This window comes from Triturus cristatus, chromosome 11 (genome assembly GCF_964204655.1).
Source record: "Triturus cristatus chromosome 11, aTriCri1.1, whole genome shotgun sequence".
Classification (NCBI taxonomy): Eukaryota; Metazoa; Chordata; class Amphibia; order Caudata; family Salamandridae; genus Triturus; species Triturus cristatus.
Window position 1 is genome coordinate 903563322 of NC_140594.1, and position 18688 is coordinate 903582009.

Here is an 18688-nt window from a genome sequence, read left to right on the forward strand (position 1 = left end):
GCGTAGGTCAGGGCTGCCGAGCGGAGCCGTCGGGTCAATCTCCAGGGAACCCTCCTCCATTGCGGCGAATGTTCGTTGAGTGATTTAGACGCGCACTCTAGCGCATGTCACACGGTTACCGGTGCGTGTGATTCCGTAATTCTGAGCCGGGCTCCAGCTCGGCGATGCATGTTTACGGTCTCCGTGTGGTCTAGGTGACTCACAAGACGCCAGGCAGAACTTGATTGACAAGCACCTGGCCGTAATCCGTTGGGGCTTTTGAAGCAGCCGCAGGAGGGGCTTCTGGTAGGCCCCTAGGGGTTATGGGAAATGTAGTCCGCACACTCATATCTACCCAAAGCTGGTTATTTTCGTATGCCCAGCAGGGGCACGCATCAGCGCCGACGTCTGACACTTCCCCTCCCTTGCCCTAAGGCCTAATACCCTAACCCCTAATTAAAAAAACGACCTGACCCTCCTCCAGTCCTAAAAACGACTCTGACCCCCATCCTAAAAACTACCCCTGACCCCCCAGCCCAAAAAATACCCCAACCCCCCACAGCCCTGGAAGTTAGCCCCGAATCCCACCCAGCTCTGAAAACTACCTCTAACCCCGCCAGCCATGAAAACTAACCCCAACCCCCCCGGCCCAGAAAACTACCCCAACCCCCAGCTCAGAAAACTACCCCAGACCCACCCCCCCACCCGGAAAACAACCCCTGACCTCCCAGCCCAGACAACTACATCAACCCAGCCCACAAAATTCACCCCAACCCACCTGCCAGCCCAGAAAACTACTCCAGACCGCCCCGGCCCAGAAAACTATCCCTGACCCCCAGTCCAGAAAACTACCCTCGCTCTCCCCATCCCAGAAACCTATAGCCCAGCCCCACTTACCTCACCGCGGATCTCTTACTGCGAGGTCTTCCTGCTTCCCTCCCCAGCAGCCAACAGCTAGACTGCGCATTGCCCTAAGCACGCATATATGTGGTTAAGCAACCGTGGTTTAGCTCACGGAGTCGGAACACTTGTCGTTAAGACCGTGGTGTTACCAACTGTTTCCTGTTGCACACAAATGGCTGTTCTCTCACCCAATTATAGATTGCAGTTTACCCATTTTAAATTCTTACGCCAGTTATACGGCGCAACTATAACGAAAGGGGCTCACGCCAGATGTATATTGTAAGAGATGCATGGCTCCACATGCCACCTTTACACCTGGCATGGACTTGCCCTATGATTAGGCACTACTAGTAGACCGTACTCCACGCACTTGAGCAGATTTCGGACCAGCCAGTGTCACACACACCACTAACATGTATTCTGGACTAGGTGTAGGACCTTCCGCCAGAAACTTGCAACTTGGTGGCAATGCTACTATTGCTGGCGAAGCACCCTGTAGCTATACATTGGGGGCGGAAGCCAGACCCTAAAATTGAATCTTGTATTGCAGGATGCAACCAACTGTCAGGAACAGCTGGCTTCTTAGTGGAAGCAGATGGCCCCACCAACCCAGCCCAAGGACATCTGGGAACCATTCCTAACATATATCCACACACAGGATCTACTCCTAGACAAATAAGTACAACAAGTTCCCCCATAGCTATCAAGACCACTAGCCAGGATTAATACACCCTACACAACTGCTACCATGTTGAACTTGATATGTCACTGTATCCAACTTAAGTTAAGGATGTGCCAATGGACCTAATATTTTGTTTTCCTAATGTGTCTCAGCCCATCCCCAGGGAGCAGTTTGGCTCTTTCTTTCATCTCTCTGAGTTAGCTGTTCAACTACTCTACTTAGTATTGCTATCTGTGTAATATGGGATGCCCAACTGTGATATTTTTCTTGATCTGTTTCTCCCCCTTCCCCTGTTTCTTTGATACCTCACTCAATTCAATTCAGTTCAATAAATCCTTTTTCGGATATAAAATATCCATAAAAGGACAGGTTAAAATACCTCACTCATTCCCCCACCTTTTTCCCCTTCCCCTCTAATGCTGTGTTTTTCCCTTCTTTTATTCTCCCCTTCTAATTTTTTTCTGATTGGAGGATATACAAGCATTTATGATAGTACTGTCTGTAGAATCTCCAAATCCCCAATTTTGTTTGTATTCTTGTTCTAAATGCTAACAAAGACAATTTCCACCACAAAAAAAATATTTTGCCTACTGTAAAATTACAGGAAGTTTTTGCCTGGGGGACCACCTTTCTCACAAAATTACATCCTTTATGTTGAGAATGTTCCATACAACCTTTTTTTGATGACTTCCTGGCAAAAACCTATGTATATGTTAGCAATGATGTCATAGAACATGTCATGAGTGATGTAACATGGGAGGCTATTAGCAGTGCACAGGGAGGGCACGGATTATAGTCCCTTCAGGACATAAGTTACAGTTATTTGAGATAACTAGAACTAGTGAATTTCAATGGTTTTGTTAATTTAAAACAGTATTTTACTTGACATTTTCTCCTAACTCTAGCCTTTGTGTTTTTTCATGTAAACTAAGATGTCCCATCGCTCTGTGAATGGCCTTCAGCATATGGTTTGGCAGAGGGCCAGACCTGTGGCCATGGTGGGAGCAGCATTTTTCTCTGCCTTTGCCCAGGATGGAGCAAAGTTGTTTTTTTTCTTTCTGGGAGAGTGCAGGCAGGAAATCCCTATCCTCTCCCAGGCAGGAAACAGCAGTCACGGGAGAAGGGACATTGAGACAATGCTCTCAATGGACACTTGGGACGCGATACCCATTGTCACCCCTGTGCCCGTGACTTGCTTGGTGATGGAGACCACAGGTACTCCCCCCAGAAATGTGAACTCGACTCTAGGGGAGGGCTTGGAGAGGATGCACACGCCACCCCTTCTCATTATGACTTTTGGCCCTGGGGTATAGGATCTCTGGGGCCTCACTAAGCTTCACTAAGGTTGAGTACTGATCCTCAACGTACCACGCCACGGCCACATCACCCCCCACCTGAGAAACCTGCACTGGCTGCCCATCAACAAGAGGTTATCATTCAAGCTCCTTATCCACGCAAACAAGGCACTCCACAAGACTGGCCCAGGCTACCTCAGCATACGACTTTCCTTTTACATCCCCAACCGCCAGCTCCGCTCCGCCGACCTTGCACTCACCACCGCCCCACGCATCCGAAGAACAACCACCAGCGGGAGATACTTCTCCCACCTCGCCGCCAAGACCTGGAACAACCTCCCACTGAGCCTACGACAGACCCAAGACCTGCTGACCTCCAGGAGGCTACACAAGACCTGGCTGTTCGATCAGTAGTGGCCCTCTCAGCGCCTTGAGACCGTCACGGGTATGTAGTGTGGTCTACAAATGTTTGATTGATTGATTGATGAAGGGGAGCTGCATAACCCCCTCAATATGATTAATTGCCCTGGGGGATGGGTCCTGTATTTTATTTGTTATCATAGTTGTGAGTCTGACGCACCTTTCATGAATCTGTGGTGCTGCAAAAAAAAATTTTGGGCACCAGAAATGGTCCCTCTGGGATCCCCTTCACCAGGCCTAAAGGGGCAGGGTATCCCTACCCTGCACCTTATATGTTTCTTGTACTTGTTCACAGGACAAGGGAATCCAGAGTATTGAAATGGCTGCCGCATATTTGTTGATGTTATGACCGCCCTCAACTGGATCCGTTTGTTCCTCACTGTCAGAACCCAAAGCATCAGACTACCACCTTACCTCTCCGATCCCACAGAAATCAATTGCGGAGTGCCCCATGGATCATCACTCAGCCCCACGCTCTTCAACATCTACATGGCCCCCCTCACCGCCATCGTCAGACAGCACGGACTCAGCATAGTATCCTAAGGACACCCAGCTGATCCTCTCCCTCACCAAGGACCCAATCATCACCAGACTCATCTTCCAGGAAGGAATGAAGGACATTACATCCTGGATGAGCAGAAACTGCCTGAAGCTCAACTCAGAAAAGACAGAAGTCCACGTCCTCTGACCCTCCCTCTCGGCATGGGACAACACCTGGTAGCCTACTGCCCTCGGCAGCTTCCCCACACTCACAAACCACGCCCAAAACCTTGGCATCGTACTCTACTCCTACCTCTTCATGACCCAACAGGTCAACGTCGTCACCTCCAGCTGTTTAAACAAATCTATCTCCTCATCCCGCAGTGTTTTACCCCACAGGGAATCACAACGCGGTTGTTACAATGACCGCGTTATGATTCCGCATACCATTACTCCGCAAGTTGGAATAGTATAATTTACTATTCCAACTCCAGTCTGTGCGGACACTAGGGAAGGTGTTGGATTTTAAATCCAACATCTTCCCCCCCCCTCCGCAAGTCGTTGTTCCGACTTGCGGAGTAATGGTATGCGGAATCACAACGCGGTCGTTGTAATGACCGTCTTGTGATTCCCTACAGGGACAAAGATTCGCGGTAAACGTTGTTTACCGTTTAAACACCCTCCGAATCCTCCGAAAGACCTTCAAGTGGATCTCCCCAGAATCAAGGAAGGCCGTCATCCACATGCTCATGACCAGCAGACTGGACTACGGGAATGCCCTCTGTGCTGGGATCAACAAGCTCCAGATCATACAGAACACCTCAGCCAGACTCGTCCTCGACATTCCTCGACACAAACACACCACCCAACACCTATGGAACCTCCCATGGCTTCTCGTTGGGAACAGCTTCACTTTCAAGATACTCACCCATGCCTACAAATGCCTCCACAACACCGTACCCCAATACCTCAACGAGAGAATCTCCTTCCACGTACCGAAGAGAAACCTCTGATCTGCTGACCTCACCCTCGCTGAAACCCCACGCATCCGCAGAGCCAGAACAGGTGGAAGAACCTTCTCCCACATAGCAGCCAAGACCTGGAACGAGCTTCCACTCAACATCAGACGTGCCCCCTCCCTGAACATTTTCAGGAAGACGCTCAAGACCTGGCCTTTTGACTGAACAAACCTGCTTATCTCCCTCCCCCCAGCGCCGTGGGACCCTCACGGATGAGTAGCATGCGTACAATTCCCCTGATTGATTGATTGATTGATTGATTGATTGATTGATTGATTGATTGAAGTATAAAGTTCCAGGGGCCCATAAAGGCTTGGGGAGAGGGGCCATTCACCGCCCTCCCCTTAATAACAAAGGGAGGCCCCAGGGGATGGAATCCCCTGCCCAATAGTCGCTTGAGGGTGGGGCCATGAAAGCTGTCTGAAATGATGAACCTTAGGCACAGTTGTCGAGAACATATATACATTTATTCTTTATGTATAGCAGTACCAGGAGGCAGCTGCCAGCAAGTTTTTTAACTGTTCTCTTTCTCTGTGTTCTTCCCCCCCGCCAACCACCCTTCTAAAATCCCAAAGACTGCAGTCTAAACATGAGACAATACAACACATCTCACTCCCATAAACACTCCAAAGAATTTCCTTGAACAACGATATGCATCACAATGCTAAGCAATATTACACATTATAACACACAGCACATATAAAGTAACATTAAACAATAAACATGAAATATAAGCATTCCATAATTACAATGGCTTCCCTGAAGAGAGATTCAAAGAATACATTTTTTTCCCGTTCATCACTAGTGTTCCAGTAAAAAGTCATCAAACCATCTAGGTGTGTGGCGTACTCTTCCTTGACCTGCTTCCACAAGCTCAAACGCACCATCATCATGAGATTTTCTCCTCCCAACAAACATTCCACCATTCTTACCACCTTCTTGGTGTTCCAGACATTACCATCACTCAACAACAATGTATAGCGAGTTATCTTCCTGATTTGGAAAGGCTTTGAAAACTTTGATAACCCCCTTACACCCTTTCTATCCCTTCATTAAAGGCACCCAATACTCCACTGCCCATCTCTCCACAACACCCTCAGGGGATCCTCCAAGAGACTCACAATTCCTTTTCTTCTTTTCCACACCTTTTCCCAAAAGTGTCCATGCTTTTTTTCCCTCATAACATCGAAAGGCACTTTGCGATATGCCCACACCAACTTCCTTACTGCATCCGTCATATGACCACCTTGACACAAAGCCAACTTTATGCCTTCCTTAAGGGTTCTATTCCACCTTTCAATAAGACCTTTACTTTGTGGATAATAAACTGACAACCTTATGTGCTCTACCCCATTCATCCTCACAAAATCCTTCATGGCTTGAGATACCAACTGCACTCAATTATCAGTCACTACACACACCGGTATACCTTCTCGTTCCCATAACTCTTCCAAAACTTTACCTCAGGCTACCCCGACTTATAATCAATAACTACATGGCGTATTTAGGACGGGAACCTAAGACATTGAATGGCCTAGGAATTTCCAATCCTATTTTCTTCCACAGGGCATCCATTTTTTCCACCACCACCACCAAAATTGGATACTTCACCGTTCTCTGAGACTTATCACTCCATGCACACGCCAAACAATACCTTACCATTCTCTCCACATCCTCATCCAACCCCGGCACCAGTATTTCGCTCTCATACTACATGTAGGTGCACTCATACCACAATGTCCATCATGAGCTAACAATAATATGCGCTCTCTTAATACCACTGGTACTTCTAACAACCCACTCCTCATCAATATGCTGCTCTCCATGTACAGGTCTTTATCTCCAAAACAGCTTGTACCGACACCTTATGAGAAATACGTTCATTAGCAATGATGCACAAGCTCACAACCATTTCTTCACTCTCATTGACCTTGTCAAATTCAGAGTCCTTCACTGGCAACCTCGATAGACAATCCACCACTACGTTCTTTTATGCCAGGCATATACTCCATGGTGTATTAAAATTCCATCATCCTTACCACTCAGCACAAAATTCTGAATGAAGCTTGGCAAGTCCCTTTATTAGTGAAAATGTCCACAAAAGGATGGTGATCCATACAGATCAGAAAATCTGTTCCCCACACAAACCTTTTTAAATGGTTCACCCCACACCAACATGCCAAAGCCTCTCTTTGGATGGTGGAGTACGTCTGCACCGCATCTCTCAGTGATCTTGAAGCATACGCTATGGTAACTTCTTTCCCTTGTCTGAGCTGCTACAGCACTGCACCCAGACCCACTGCACTCATATCCCTGCATATAATGCTTTTATCCTGTGTGTCAAAAGGTTTAAGCACCGGAGCAGATGCAATCTCCGCTGTTTGAACTCTTTCGCACTCCGTGTCTCATTCAAATCTGGTATTCTTCAACATCAGTTTAGGCATATTTTTGGTTTTATCTTTAAACATACAAACGAATCGTGAAAAATATTCAGTTAAACCCAAAATGATCTTAACTGATCTTTATCTCTTAGTGACAGAGCATCCTCAATCGCTTTCACCAGCTTCAACTTTGGCGACACTCCCCCTTCATCTAACCAATGTCCAAGATATTCAACACCCTTGACACCAATGATACACTTCTCTAACTTAATGGTTAAAAAATATAGTAAGTACACTAGACAATACATCATCATGCTCCTTTTTGTTCTGCCCAAAAACCAAAATATCGTCTTGGAAATAGTTTACATTGCACAGCCCCTTGAAAAGATGATTCACTGCCCTCTGGAATACAGCCGAAGCTGATATTAGACCAAAAGGCATGTGTTTAAATTTAAATACCACCTCTGGAGTGATGAACAAGGTGAAGTGCCTTAAGTCTGAATGTAAAGCAATTTGGTGAAACGCAGATAAAAAATCTAAAGTCAAAAATACTCTTACTCCCTTGATTGTCATCAACATTTCAACAATATTGGATAGGGGATGTCTGTCCTCCAAAATGGCCTTGTTGAGGTCACATAAACCAATGCACATCCTCAGTTCTCCATTAGGTTTTTAGCCTAAACCACAGGGGCCAACCACTCAGAAGCCTCAATTTCCTTGATGACATCTGCTTTACCCAGCTTTTCCAAATCTTTTCTTAAAGGCTCAATCATAACCAATGTCATAGTATGATTTCTGTGCACTTTAGGATGACTTCCCCCATTTAGTACTATCCTGTGGGAAAAACCCTTGAGAAACCCCAATTCACTCTTGAACACCTCGGGAAACTTATCCTGCCATTCAGCTTTCCACGTTACATTCACATTGGCCCCCTCCTCTTATACCTGATCAGGGTGATTATTGTCGGATTTACTCAACAAATCCCTTTGTTGTGGCCAATCCAGCAAACAAGAGGCATCTTTAGCTATGTACACGTTAGAATAAGTTTTCACGGCCTGAAACGGCACGGAAGCTTTTCACTGCAGTGAAACTTCAAAGCATCCTAATAATTCTATGGGTTTGTTACCATAGGCCACAAGTTTGATATATGGTATAAGCAATTCATGATTGGAAAATCTACAAAAATATTTATCACCAATCAAAGTATAACGTGCACCTGAATCCACCATCACAAGCACTTCTTCTCCATTAATTTTGTATGGTACAATAAGAATGGACATAATCAGTGGCCACCCCCAACTTCACTGACTGGAAACAAGAACTCCACTCCTTGACTTTCTGAGTTCTCCCCACCAACCATGTGAACCGATCCCTTAGATCTGGTGAGGTAACTTCCCATCCCTTTGCAAACTCTAGCAAAATGACCTTTCATTTTGTATCTCATGCACATTTGGCCAATGGCAGGACAAGTAGGATCTGTAGCTAAATGTTTTTGTAACCCACACATGTAACATGAGAGTCCTTGATTTTGACTACCCAGCCTGTTCTTCTACACCTGAATGACAGTTTCTTTTTTGTTTGTGACAGTACTGTATGTGTTCATTTGAACAGCTTCTATTTTTCCCCCCGTTGCTCGACGCCATCGCCTTAAGTACATGTTTAGTGTTTTCCACCCTTTTCGCTATATCTATTGCTTTCAACAAAGTCACATTTTCTGTGTTCCATCATTTTTCATGCATACATTTGTCACTGATTTTCTGTACTACTTGATCACACAGCATTTCATCCATGAAGCTCTTGTAGTTGCAAGTGGATGCCAATCTCCATAACGCAGCCATGAAGTTATCGCTCAATTCCCCAGGCATTTGAGCTCTATGTAGAAATTTTAAACTTTCCACCACTTCATTTCTTTCCTTCCCATAGTTCAGGTCTAATTTCTTCATGGCTAACTCACAATCGTCACGATCCGAATCTTCTTCTTCCTTTGGTAAAATTGGTAGATGTTTGAAGATGCAATGTCCTTCTCCCCCTAAGCAATGTTTTAACATCACTAATTTTTGAAAGGCGGTGGAAATGTCTCCTCCAACCGCTTCAACATATGTTTTGAAATCATCCCACTAATCCTCCCATGCGGTAATAGGTTTACCTAGCATGTTTAAAAAATATTCTGGTGCTATCATACCCTCCATAATTCTGGGTAGTGGAGGTTCTGTTCCTACTTGTCAAAAAGATTTCTTCTTTGGTAAATAGCAGTGTGTTTAACAAGTATGGAATAATTCTTTTTTTTCTATTCTTTTCCTTTTGAAATCCTGCTACCAGACTACACTAGTGCTAGCATAGCGCATCAGCATTTCTTTTCTAGGGAACAGCTGATGCAGCCACAGATGCAAATGCGCAATTCTTCAGATTTTTTTGCCAGGCCTGGGAGAACACATGCATGCACAGAGCAATAAAATAACCCGGCCTCACCAGCAATGATGTCTGCCGAGGATTAGCTGGAAATGTCCCTCCTTAATGATATCCTCACCCCCCACAATATCGTCCCTCCTCACAGCCACAGTGCAGTCCGTGCCTCTTCAACAGCCACGGTCCATGCCTCTTCAACAGACGCGGTCTATAGATTCAGCTGCTGGCCCCAAAGAGGGCGTTGTCTTCCTGGAATGGATTCCGCTCGTTGCTTGTGAAATGAGCCCTCAGCACACAAGTTGGTGGGAACATATATACCTTTATTCTTTATGTATAGCAGTACCAGTAGGGAGCTTCCAGCCAGCTTCGTAACTGTTCTCTTTCTCCACGTTCTTCCCCAGTCAACCACCCTTCTAGATTCCCGAAGGCTGCAGTCTCAACACGAGACAATACAACACTGTCCCCCCTAATTATATGTGTTGGCCCTGGGGGATGGGATCCCCCTGGTTGTAATGGCCTGGGGAGGGAGCTGTGTGCTTATTTACTTTTATAAAAAAAATACAGCCTGGGGTTAGGGTTCCCAGGGCCCATAGTGGCTAGGGAAGGAGAGCTGTGTGTACCTATCCCTTAATTTTAAAAAAAGGTTCTGGGAATGCAAAGACTCAAGGAGGCAGGATGCATGCCCCCTTATGTTAAACAAATATTACCCTGGGGATGGGGTTCCTGAGGTCAGGGAGGGAGGCTCTGTACCCCCTTTCCATTTTTTGACAAATCTTCCCTGAGTGCGGTGGCCAAACCCATGCAGCACACAGCCAACGGCATGGGTTGACTTCCTGCCATAATTTCTCTATGCATTTTCCAAAGACTTTTTTTAACATTGCCGCCACAAAAACTGATGTAAATCAATTCAGCAGTTTTTGTGCAATTAAGGATCAAACATATGTGTATATCTGGACGATTGGGTATGAGGGACTCTCAGGAGGGCATTCTGATTGGCTTAGGGGTCTTTATTCCCCTTAAGCCTTTTCAAACATATCCCCAGGTGTGGAAATCACATTGAAAGGGGAGAGGGGCATGTGGCACCCCTCATGCCTCTACTGGGCCCTGGGGACCCCATCCCCAGGGCTGATTACTTAATAATGGGGCAATGAGCATGTGCCCCACCTTCCCAAGCCATCATCGGGTCCCATGGACACTATCTCCTGGGGCTGATGTCTTTAAAACATGTGAGGAGGCATGCAGTCCCCTTCCCTAAGCTACTTTTGGGCCCTGGGGACGCCATCCCCTGGTGCTAAATTGATTTCAGAAGGGAGGGAAACTGTACTTTGCTCCTGCCCAGCGAGAGCTGTAAACAAATGCCTGTTTGGTGCTGGCTGAAAGACGGATAGGGCCATGGAGCCTTGGGGCTCCCCCTGTGGCCCGGAACATAGTGTTTTGTGAGTAACTTGGTTGGGCATCAGGGCACATACTAGAGAACCTGGAAGATGGGGTTTCTGGGCCTCTTTTGGCCCAGCAAGGGTGACCACTCACCCCCTCTCATTATTAATAAAAAAGAAAAGCACGGGGGAATGTGGTTCCCAGGGCCCTAAAAGCTCTGGAATAGGGGGCTGCGCCTCACCTCACCAGCACCAAAAAGCAAATGTTGATGTCTGGTCCAGAGCAGGGGTTGGTCCAGGTTTCCATGAAGAAGGCAATGTCGGAAGACGTGGCGTCGAGTAGGTCCCATATTTCTGTGGCGTGTTTGTGGAGGGCCTGCACATTGAGGAGAATGCAGTTAAGCTGTTTGTTGGCTGAGCAGTACTAAGAGCTTGTGTGTTGGTGTGGCAGAGGGTGCTGTTGCAGTTTGATCAGGCGAAGAGTTCAAGGGTATTGATGAATCAGTGGGTGGATGAGTGCCTGTATGGATGATTCAGTGGGTGCCTGCCTGACTGTATAATTCAGTGATTAGGTGTCTCAGTGAATGTATGGTAAATGACTAGGTTGTGTGACTTTCTGTATCAGTCTGTCAGTTGGTGTCTAAGTGGCTGTATGGGTTAGTGAGTGGGTATGTAAACGGCTGTATGGGTGATTGATTAGTTGTCTGAGTCCCTGCACTGGTGTATGAATGTCTGTGTGGGTGGGTGAGGGTGTGTGTGACTGCCTGCATAGACGAGTGAATGGGTGAGTCAGTGGCTGCATGGGTTTGTGAGTACATCTGTGAGGCACTGTATGGGTGAATGAGTGTGTGTATGGCTGTGTTGGGGAGTGAATAGGTATATGGGTGAGTAATTGCATATGTGGAAGGCAGTATAGGTGAGAGTTGGAGTATATGAGTGACTGTATGTGTGAGTGAGTGATTGTGAGAGTGGTTGTATGGGTGAGTGTGTGCTTGTGTCACTGACAGTGAAGCTGAGTGAGTATGTATCTGTATGAATAAGCGAGTGGGTGTTTTTTTTAACTGTATAGGTGAGTAAGTGGCTGTGTGATTGACTCTATCGCTGAGTGTGTAGGTATGAGAGTAGTTTAATGGGTATCTGACAGTATGTGAATGGCTGTATGGGTGTATGAGTGGATATATCAGGTGCTGTATTAGTGAGTGTGTTGGTGTATGAGTGGCTGTATGGGTGACTTCGTAGATGTGTGTGTAGACCTATTGATCAGTGAGTGGGTGTGTAAGTACTGGTATGGCTTTGTCAATGGTTTTGAGAATGGTAGTGTGGAAATTAGAGTGGGTGTATGAAAGGTTATCTTGGGGTGTGAGTGGGTACATCAGAGATTCTGTGGATGATGTTATCAGTGATGTCATGTAAGATGTTATCAGTGATGTCACGGACCATGTCATGAGTGGTGTAATATGTGAGGTCATAAGCAATGCATTGCAGGGGCGCGAGTTATAGTTAGCTCAGCTAATTGCTGAATTTCTATGGTTTTGCATGAGTGAAATGTTAACGTCCCTGTAACCTTTAGTTTTGTCAGTGAATTTCTAAAGCTTTTAAATGCTAATTCCTAGCTATAACGTCCCTGTAACCTTTGTTTATTTCAGTGAATTTCTAAGATTTTTTAAAATTCAATTTCTTAATTGCAGCATCTATTTTTTTTAATTGAGCCTCTAAGATTTTCATACTTTCTTTCTATAATTGTATATTGTATATTATATTTAAATCATATAACACTCATTTTATTGATTTGGTATGTGTTTATCAGAAAGTACATTAATAACATTATCGTATTTACTGTGGAGAATCTGTGATCAGCAAATGTATTTCACATACCGAAAAAATACACTTAAAGGCATTATTTAAATTAGAGTCGCACAAGAGGCCAAAACTTTCTTTATTTTATCATCAAATTAAAAAAAATTAAAATCTGCAACACAGTCGTGATGATCGCGATTATGTAGACATTCACCGACCACCACCACATTAAGAAATGTTAACCGAAAAAAATCATTCTATTACAATACACACATTACTTACCACATCACTGTTTGAAAAACATATTTGTACACGTATATTTGTGGTAATTTTTTTTAAGCTGTGCTTGAACCCTACTTCCCATTTTCGTGATTACACCGAGAGTAGCGATGACTCTGGTAACCGCGAGTATCGCACCTTTTTTAGGGGGTACAAAACACATATATGCGCACATTTTACAGTATTTTTGACACTAGGGGTTTATTACTACACTATTTAAAGTCATATTTGTGTATGGAGTTTGCATAAAAACAACCATTTATACCAATTTTTCACTATGAATACAACGCAAAATAACAAAACAAATGCAGACATTCAATAGCCACCGCCACATTCAAATCTTATAACTGCGAAATGAAATACAACCAACACACTAAACAAATTACTATATAAACAACTGTATAATAGCATACACAACTCCCTTAATATCTCTATAACACAGTACATGACTTTTTTAGTGTAATCTATGTCTGCATGCATCAATGTATCACTAACTCTGTCATTCACTGTATAAGTATTTGAGGACATCTGTGAGACAATGCATCAGCCTATCAATACTTCTGTAACAAAATGCATGACTGCCTCAGTACATCTATGAGTTGGTGCATCAGTGTCACAATGGGTCTGTCATTTGCTGCTTAAGTCTCTCACTCAATCTGTGAGTAGGTGCATTTGTAAGTAGGTATATGACTGTCTGACTGGATCTGTGAGTGGATACATGAGTGTCTAAGTGGGTGTCTGAATCGGTGAGTGAGTGGGTGCATTAGTGTCAGAGTGAATCTGTGAGTGAGTGCATGAGTCTCTCAGTGGGTCTATGATCGGCAGCATGCGTGTCTGAGTGGTTCTGGCAGTGGGTGCATGGCCCTCTGAGTACGACTGTGCATGGGTCTCTGAGTGTATAACTAACTGGGTGTATAAGTCTCTGAGTGGGTCTATGAGTGGCAGTGTGAATAACTGTATGGGTGTGTGAGTGTCTGAGTGGGTGTGTGAGTGCCTGAGTGGGTCTGTGAGTGGGTGTGTGAGTTTCTCAAAGGGTCTGTGAGTGAGCGCATAAGTCTCTGAGTAGGTGAGTGAATGGGTGTGTGCATCATTGTATGAGTGGATCTGTGACTGGGCAAGTGTCTGGGTGGGTTTGTGAGTGGCTGCATGAGCCTTGACTGGGTGAGTGAGCTGGTACATGTATATCTGAGAACATCCGTGAGTGGGTGGTTGAGTCTCTGAGTGTATGACTGCATGACTGAGTGCATCATTCTCTGAGAGGGATTATGACTGAGTGTGGGAATGGTGGTATGGGTATGTGAGTTGGTATATGACTGTCTGAGTGGGTCTGTAAGTTGATGTATGAGTGTCTCAGTGGGTCTATGAGTACATACATGAGTGTGTGAGTGGGTCTGTCCATGGGTATGTGATTCTCCAAGTTAGTCTGTAAGTGGGTGCATGAGTATCTGAGTTGGTCTGTGAGTGGGTGCCAGACTGCCCTTTTGATGTCTGTGAGTGGGTGGAAGAGTCTCTAAGTGGGTATAAACTATACACATGAGTCTATGAGTGGGTCTCTAAGTTTGTGCATGAGTCTCTGAGTGGGTCTGTACATGGGTGCATCTCTCTGTGAGTGAGTCTGTAAGTCGGTGCATGAGTACCTGAATAGGTATGTGAGTGGGCGCATGAGTATCTGAGTTGGTTTGTGACTGAATGTATAAGTGTGTGAGGAGGTATGTGAATGGGTGCATAAAGTGTATGAGTGAGGTTGACTGCATACATGAGTGTGTGATAGTGACTGGAGGCTGTGTGCAAATATATATTTTTATATATATTTCGACCAAAATTCACGATGTCTCCATGAAAGTCACAAAGTTCCAGCGACAATACACGGGGGTCACGCTGGCGATTGCAGTGTCATCGTGAATATCGCACTCAATTAAGAAAATCTATTTTGGACACAGCTTGTGTCACTAACACGCCCATTTCTCAAACACGGGGTCAGAGGATCTCCACCCTGACCCCTTATGTGGGCTTTGACACAAATTCTCAGCCCCAGGAACCATTCCCGGACAATAAAATTGCAGTTACATCTTTCTGTTCAGGTTGAGTCTAGCCAATCAGAGCATTCCCGTTGGCATGCGCATCCACGATTAATCACAAAACCACAGCGAAATATCTGCCACCAGAGATATACGAATAATTTTTGGCTTACATTTCTCAAAAACTACTGGATGGATTTGTACCAAAGCACAATCTGTGTGATAACATATACCTTTCTGCCAAATTTGGTGTAATTCTGTCCAGTGGTTCGGGCTTCATGTTCGACAACGTGTCGCTATGGGAATTAATATTACAAACGCACACTTTTTCGTACCCCTATTTCTCTGTCCGCACTGCACGGATCACCCCCCAAACTTCCCATGCCATCCAGAACCTACTTTGACACTTTTTTGGGAACATTTTATGAAGATTAGTCAAACAACACCAAAGTTATAGTCAAGTCAAAAAATGTTTTTCCTATGGAAGCTAGTGGCACTGGGGTATGGGGACCCCAGGGCCTAAAAAGCCTCAAGGAGGGGAGCCGTGTTGCTCCCCCCCTTTTTTAGATAAATGTATGGCCCTGGAGGATGGGTCTACCAGCAATAAGGAGGCTCGGGGAAGGGGAGAGAGAAGGAATGATGCTCCACTGAAAATACAAAAAATAATTGCTGTGTCATTCATACAGTACCAAAGCAGCTCGATGTTTTTTTATGTTCAGAATTCAACTAAGCCAATGTCAACAAAAACTACAAATGCTTTCATCAAGGAAGATTAGTTTTGGCTGATGATTTCTGGAGATAATCAGCCACCATGAAGCAAGGATCGGTCTCATAGCATGTTTTTAATCATGAGTCTTAATTGTGGTATCTGTACATCCTGAAAGCATATGCATATTTTCACCAACAACATTGCATGCTGCAAATGCCAAACGTAATTAAGAATGAAGTCAAAAACTATGTGCAAAAAACAGATTAAAAAGCTTGTACTTTTGCAAGCTTTTATGTACAAAAGTTTCTTGTTTTCCATAAACAAAAGCTATTCACGTCATTCTACTACTGCCTTCCTCGGCTCATGCTACCAAGCAACATGGCCCATTGTGATCGAATTTTGGGTCTCATGTACCAAGTGTTCGAATAGTCTCAAACCCTCAGATTTCGTCAATCTGAGGGTTTTTGACTGCTTAAACACTTACTTGAATGTACTAAACCCAAGTAATGGTTCGGAAAAGCTTTTCTGAATCGTTAAATGAGTTAAGAAAACTATTCTGAATTGGTATTTGGAAGGGGCGAAGGCGTACCTTCCAAATATTGATTCCTTGAGGTATGTATTAATGATTTGTGACCGAAATCTGGTCGCAAAACGTTAATATTTCATCACCACCTCAGACGAGGTGTTAACCCATTCCCCAATAGGAAGGTGTTCCTGGGGGATCCCATACCCTTTGAAAATGTGGGCAAAAACATTTTTGAGAGCAGGAAGTGGACCATGGAACCATTGACTGCTCCTATTAAAATGTTTCTAAAACATTTGATTTTCATTTTTAAATGCAGCCTGTTTTCCATTAAGAAAAATTAGCTGTTTTTTATAATTACTTTCTTTAAAAGCAATCACAGAGATGGTAGTCTGTTGATGTCAGCCGGGCACCATGCCCGTGATTGTAGCCAATGGTAGTGGGTTGCAAATTTACGACTTACCTATGTATTATATATGGGGTAGTAAGATTTAAGACCCATTAAGATTTGGTATTTTGTGAACAAACCTATTAGTACATAGATAGTTGGCAAAATACAAATGCACATGGTAAATGTTGGGGCACAAATTGAGACCACTTTTAAAGAATGAATTTATAGCACATGAGGCTGCAACTATAAATCCAGGACCCTTTGATGGAGTGCTTAATTTGTGACGGTTTTTGCAGGTGGTGAGTAGCAGCACTCATTTTTGTGGATCGGAAGGTATTGCTCATCATAAGATATCTCCCAGAGAAAGCGAGAGAGATGGCAGAAAAGAGAGAAGAATGATGAAGAGAAAAATTAGGAGACAGCAAAATGGGGGAGAAAAAAGCAATGGAAAAAAATATGCAAGGGTGAGATAAACAGGTTGGAAGTGTAGAGTGTGAAAGAAAGGGGCATGAGGTAGAGTTAAGACTAGGAAGCCTTGGGATTCTGCAGCCCCCTCCGAAAAAAAAAACTTTAAGCCCCTGAACTAGCTTTTTTTTTAATTTAGTTTTTTGTGTGAAATTAGGCACTGCTTTCAGTAAACCCCATTGTGATGGTAGATAGCTAAGAAACGCTTAGAAGTTTGAGGGACGTGTCATCAAATATGCTTGGCAATTTATTCTCACCCTATTTACATAACCCGAAATACATCCCTGACATCCCTCAGGCACCACAAATACTACCACTGTCCGCTAAATATAACTCATTGGTATGAAACAATTCTAATGCTATGATCAATGAACATGATGCTTGAAGTTTAGGCTACTAACGTAAATTGCCCAAAGAAATGCAACACGCCCTTTTCACATTTTGCCCATGGTGGCCCACTAAAGGCACCACATTACTCTTATTTATTTTTATATGAACTATTATGACGTTTTCTAAGACTTGGGATAAATGTAGTTTACTTTCAGTTTCTGTTTTCTGAGTAACGGTTCTCTAACCATACATTTTTGTTTTATGTTTGCAGGTGGATCACAGGAGCTGCTGTAGTTAATGCCTTTTATTCTCCAAGCACCAATCAAATAGGTGAGAATTAGAGAAACTGCAATCGTATTAGTTTTTTTTAAACTAACGCTTCACATCACTGGTTGTACCCTCAGAGCACTCTGGGTCAGACATATTGATAGGGCAGTCGATTTGGGCAGTATGAAAGTGGATGCAAAAGAAAAATAACTGAGTAAGTTAATGAAAAAACTTTAGAGTAGAGACAATGGAGTCAAACAATGAGCATAAGTGGGTGGAGCTGTGATTGGGCACCTAGTCAGCAGACCTAAGTTTCAAGGTAGGCCTGGAGGCCAGCTTATTGGAGGCTTATCATAGGCCTGATTGAAAACGTAGGTTTTTACAACATTCAGATGCTCATAAAGTCAGTTTCCAATCCAGTATGTGATGGTAGAAAGTTCCAAAGAAATGATCCATAAGTATAACTGATGTTTCACTAAATTTCTTGTAGCAGAGTGGTCCGATTGACCACAAATGCTGGTGCATGGGACTTAGGCCTCTTGACAGGAGCTGGTGGGTGAACAACTTGGCCAAGTAGTCTAGTGATTTACCATGTAAAGTTAAAGAATGAGCAAGAGGGCTTTGAAATTTGATGTTTTTAGATCCAGAGCTACAGAAGGGTGTGAGTTCGACAAAGCTGTTCAAGCCAGCCCGTACACGTACAGAATGATTTTTCACTTTTCTGAGTTTGGAAATTGATTTATTGGGAAGATCGGTGTAATTTGCTTCAGGCTGATCCTTTCATAAAATTCGCTTTTCCATATTTTTTTATTTTTTGTATTTACTAATTGAATAATGGCATCTGCCATCTTGGTATGGTAAAATAAAAAATATGGCAACTGCATCATGCATGTATGTGAACACTTAATAGCACACATGTGCACATGTGTCACGATGCTCGTCTGCGCATGTTTTATGTGCGCAAGCAT

At 44.1% G+C, this 18688-nt stretch overlaps 1 protein-coding gene across 3 annotated transcripts in view; it reads left to right on the plus strand.

Annotated features, from left to right (window-relative positions):
* The window catches only part of MME (membrane metalloendopeptidase), a 523853-nt gene that overhangs the window by 428690 nt on the left and 76475 nt on the right, over positions 1-18688 (plus strand). For all 3 annotated transcript variants that reach the window (XM_085634818.1, XM_085634819.1, XM_085634817.1), the window contains exon 17: positions 17725-17783. In XM_085634818.1, coding sequence (XP_085490944.1) covers positions 17725-17783 — 59 coding nt within the window. The remainder of the gene's footprint in view (positions 1-17724; positions 17784-18688) is intronic.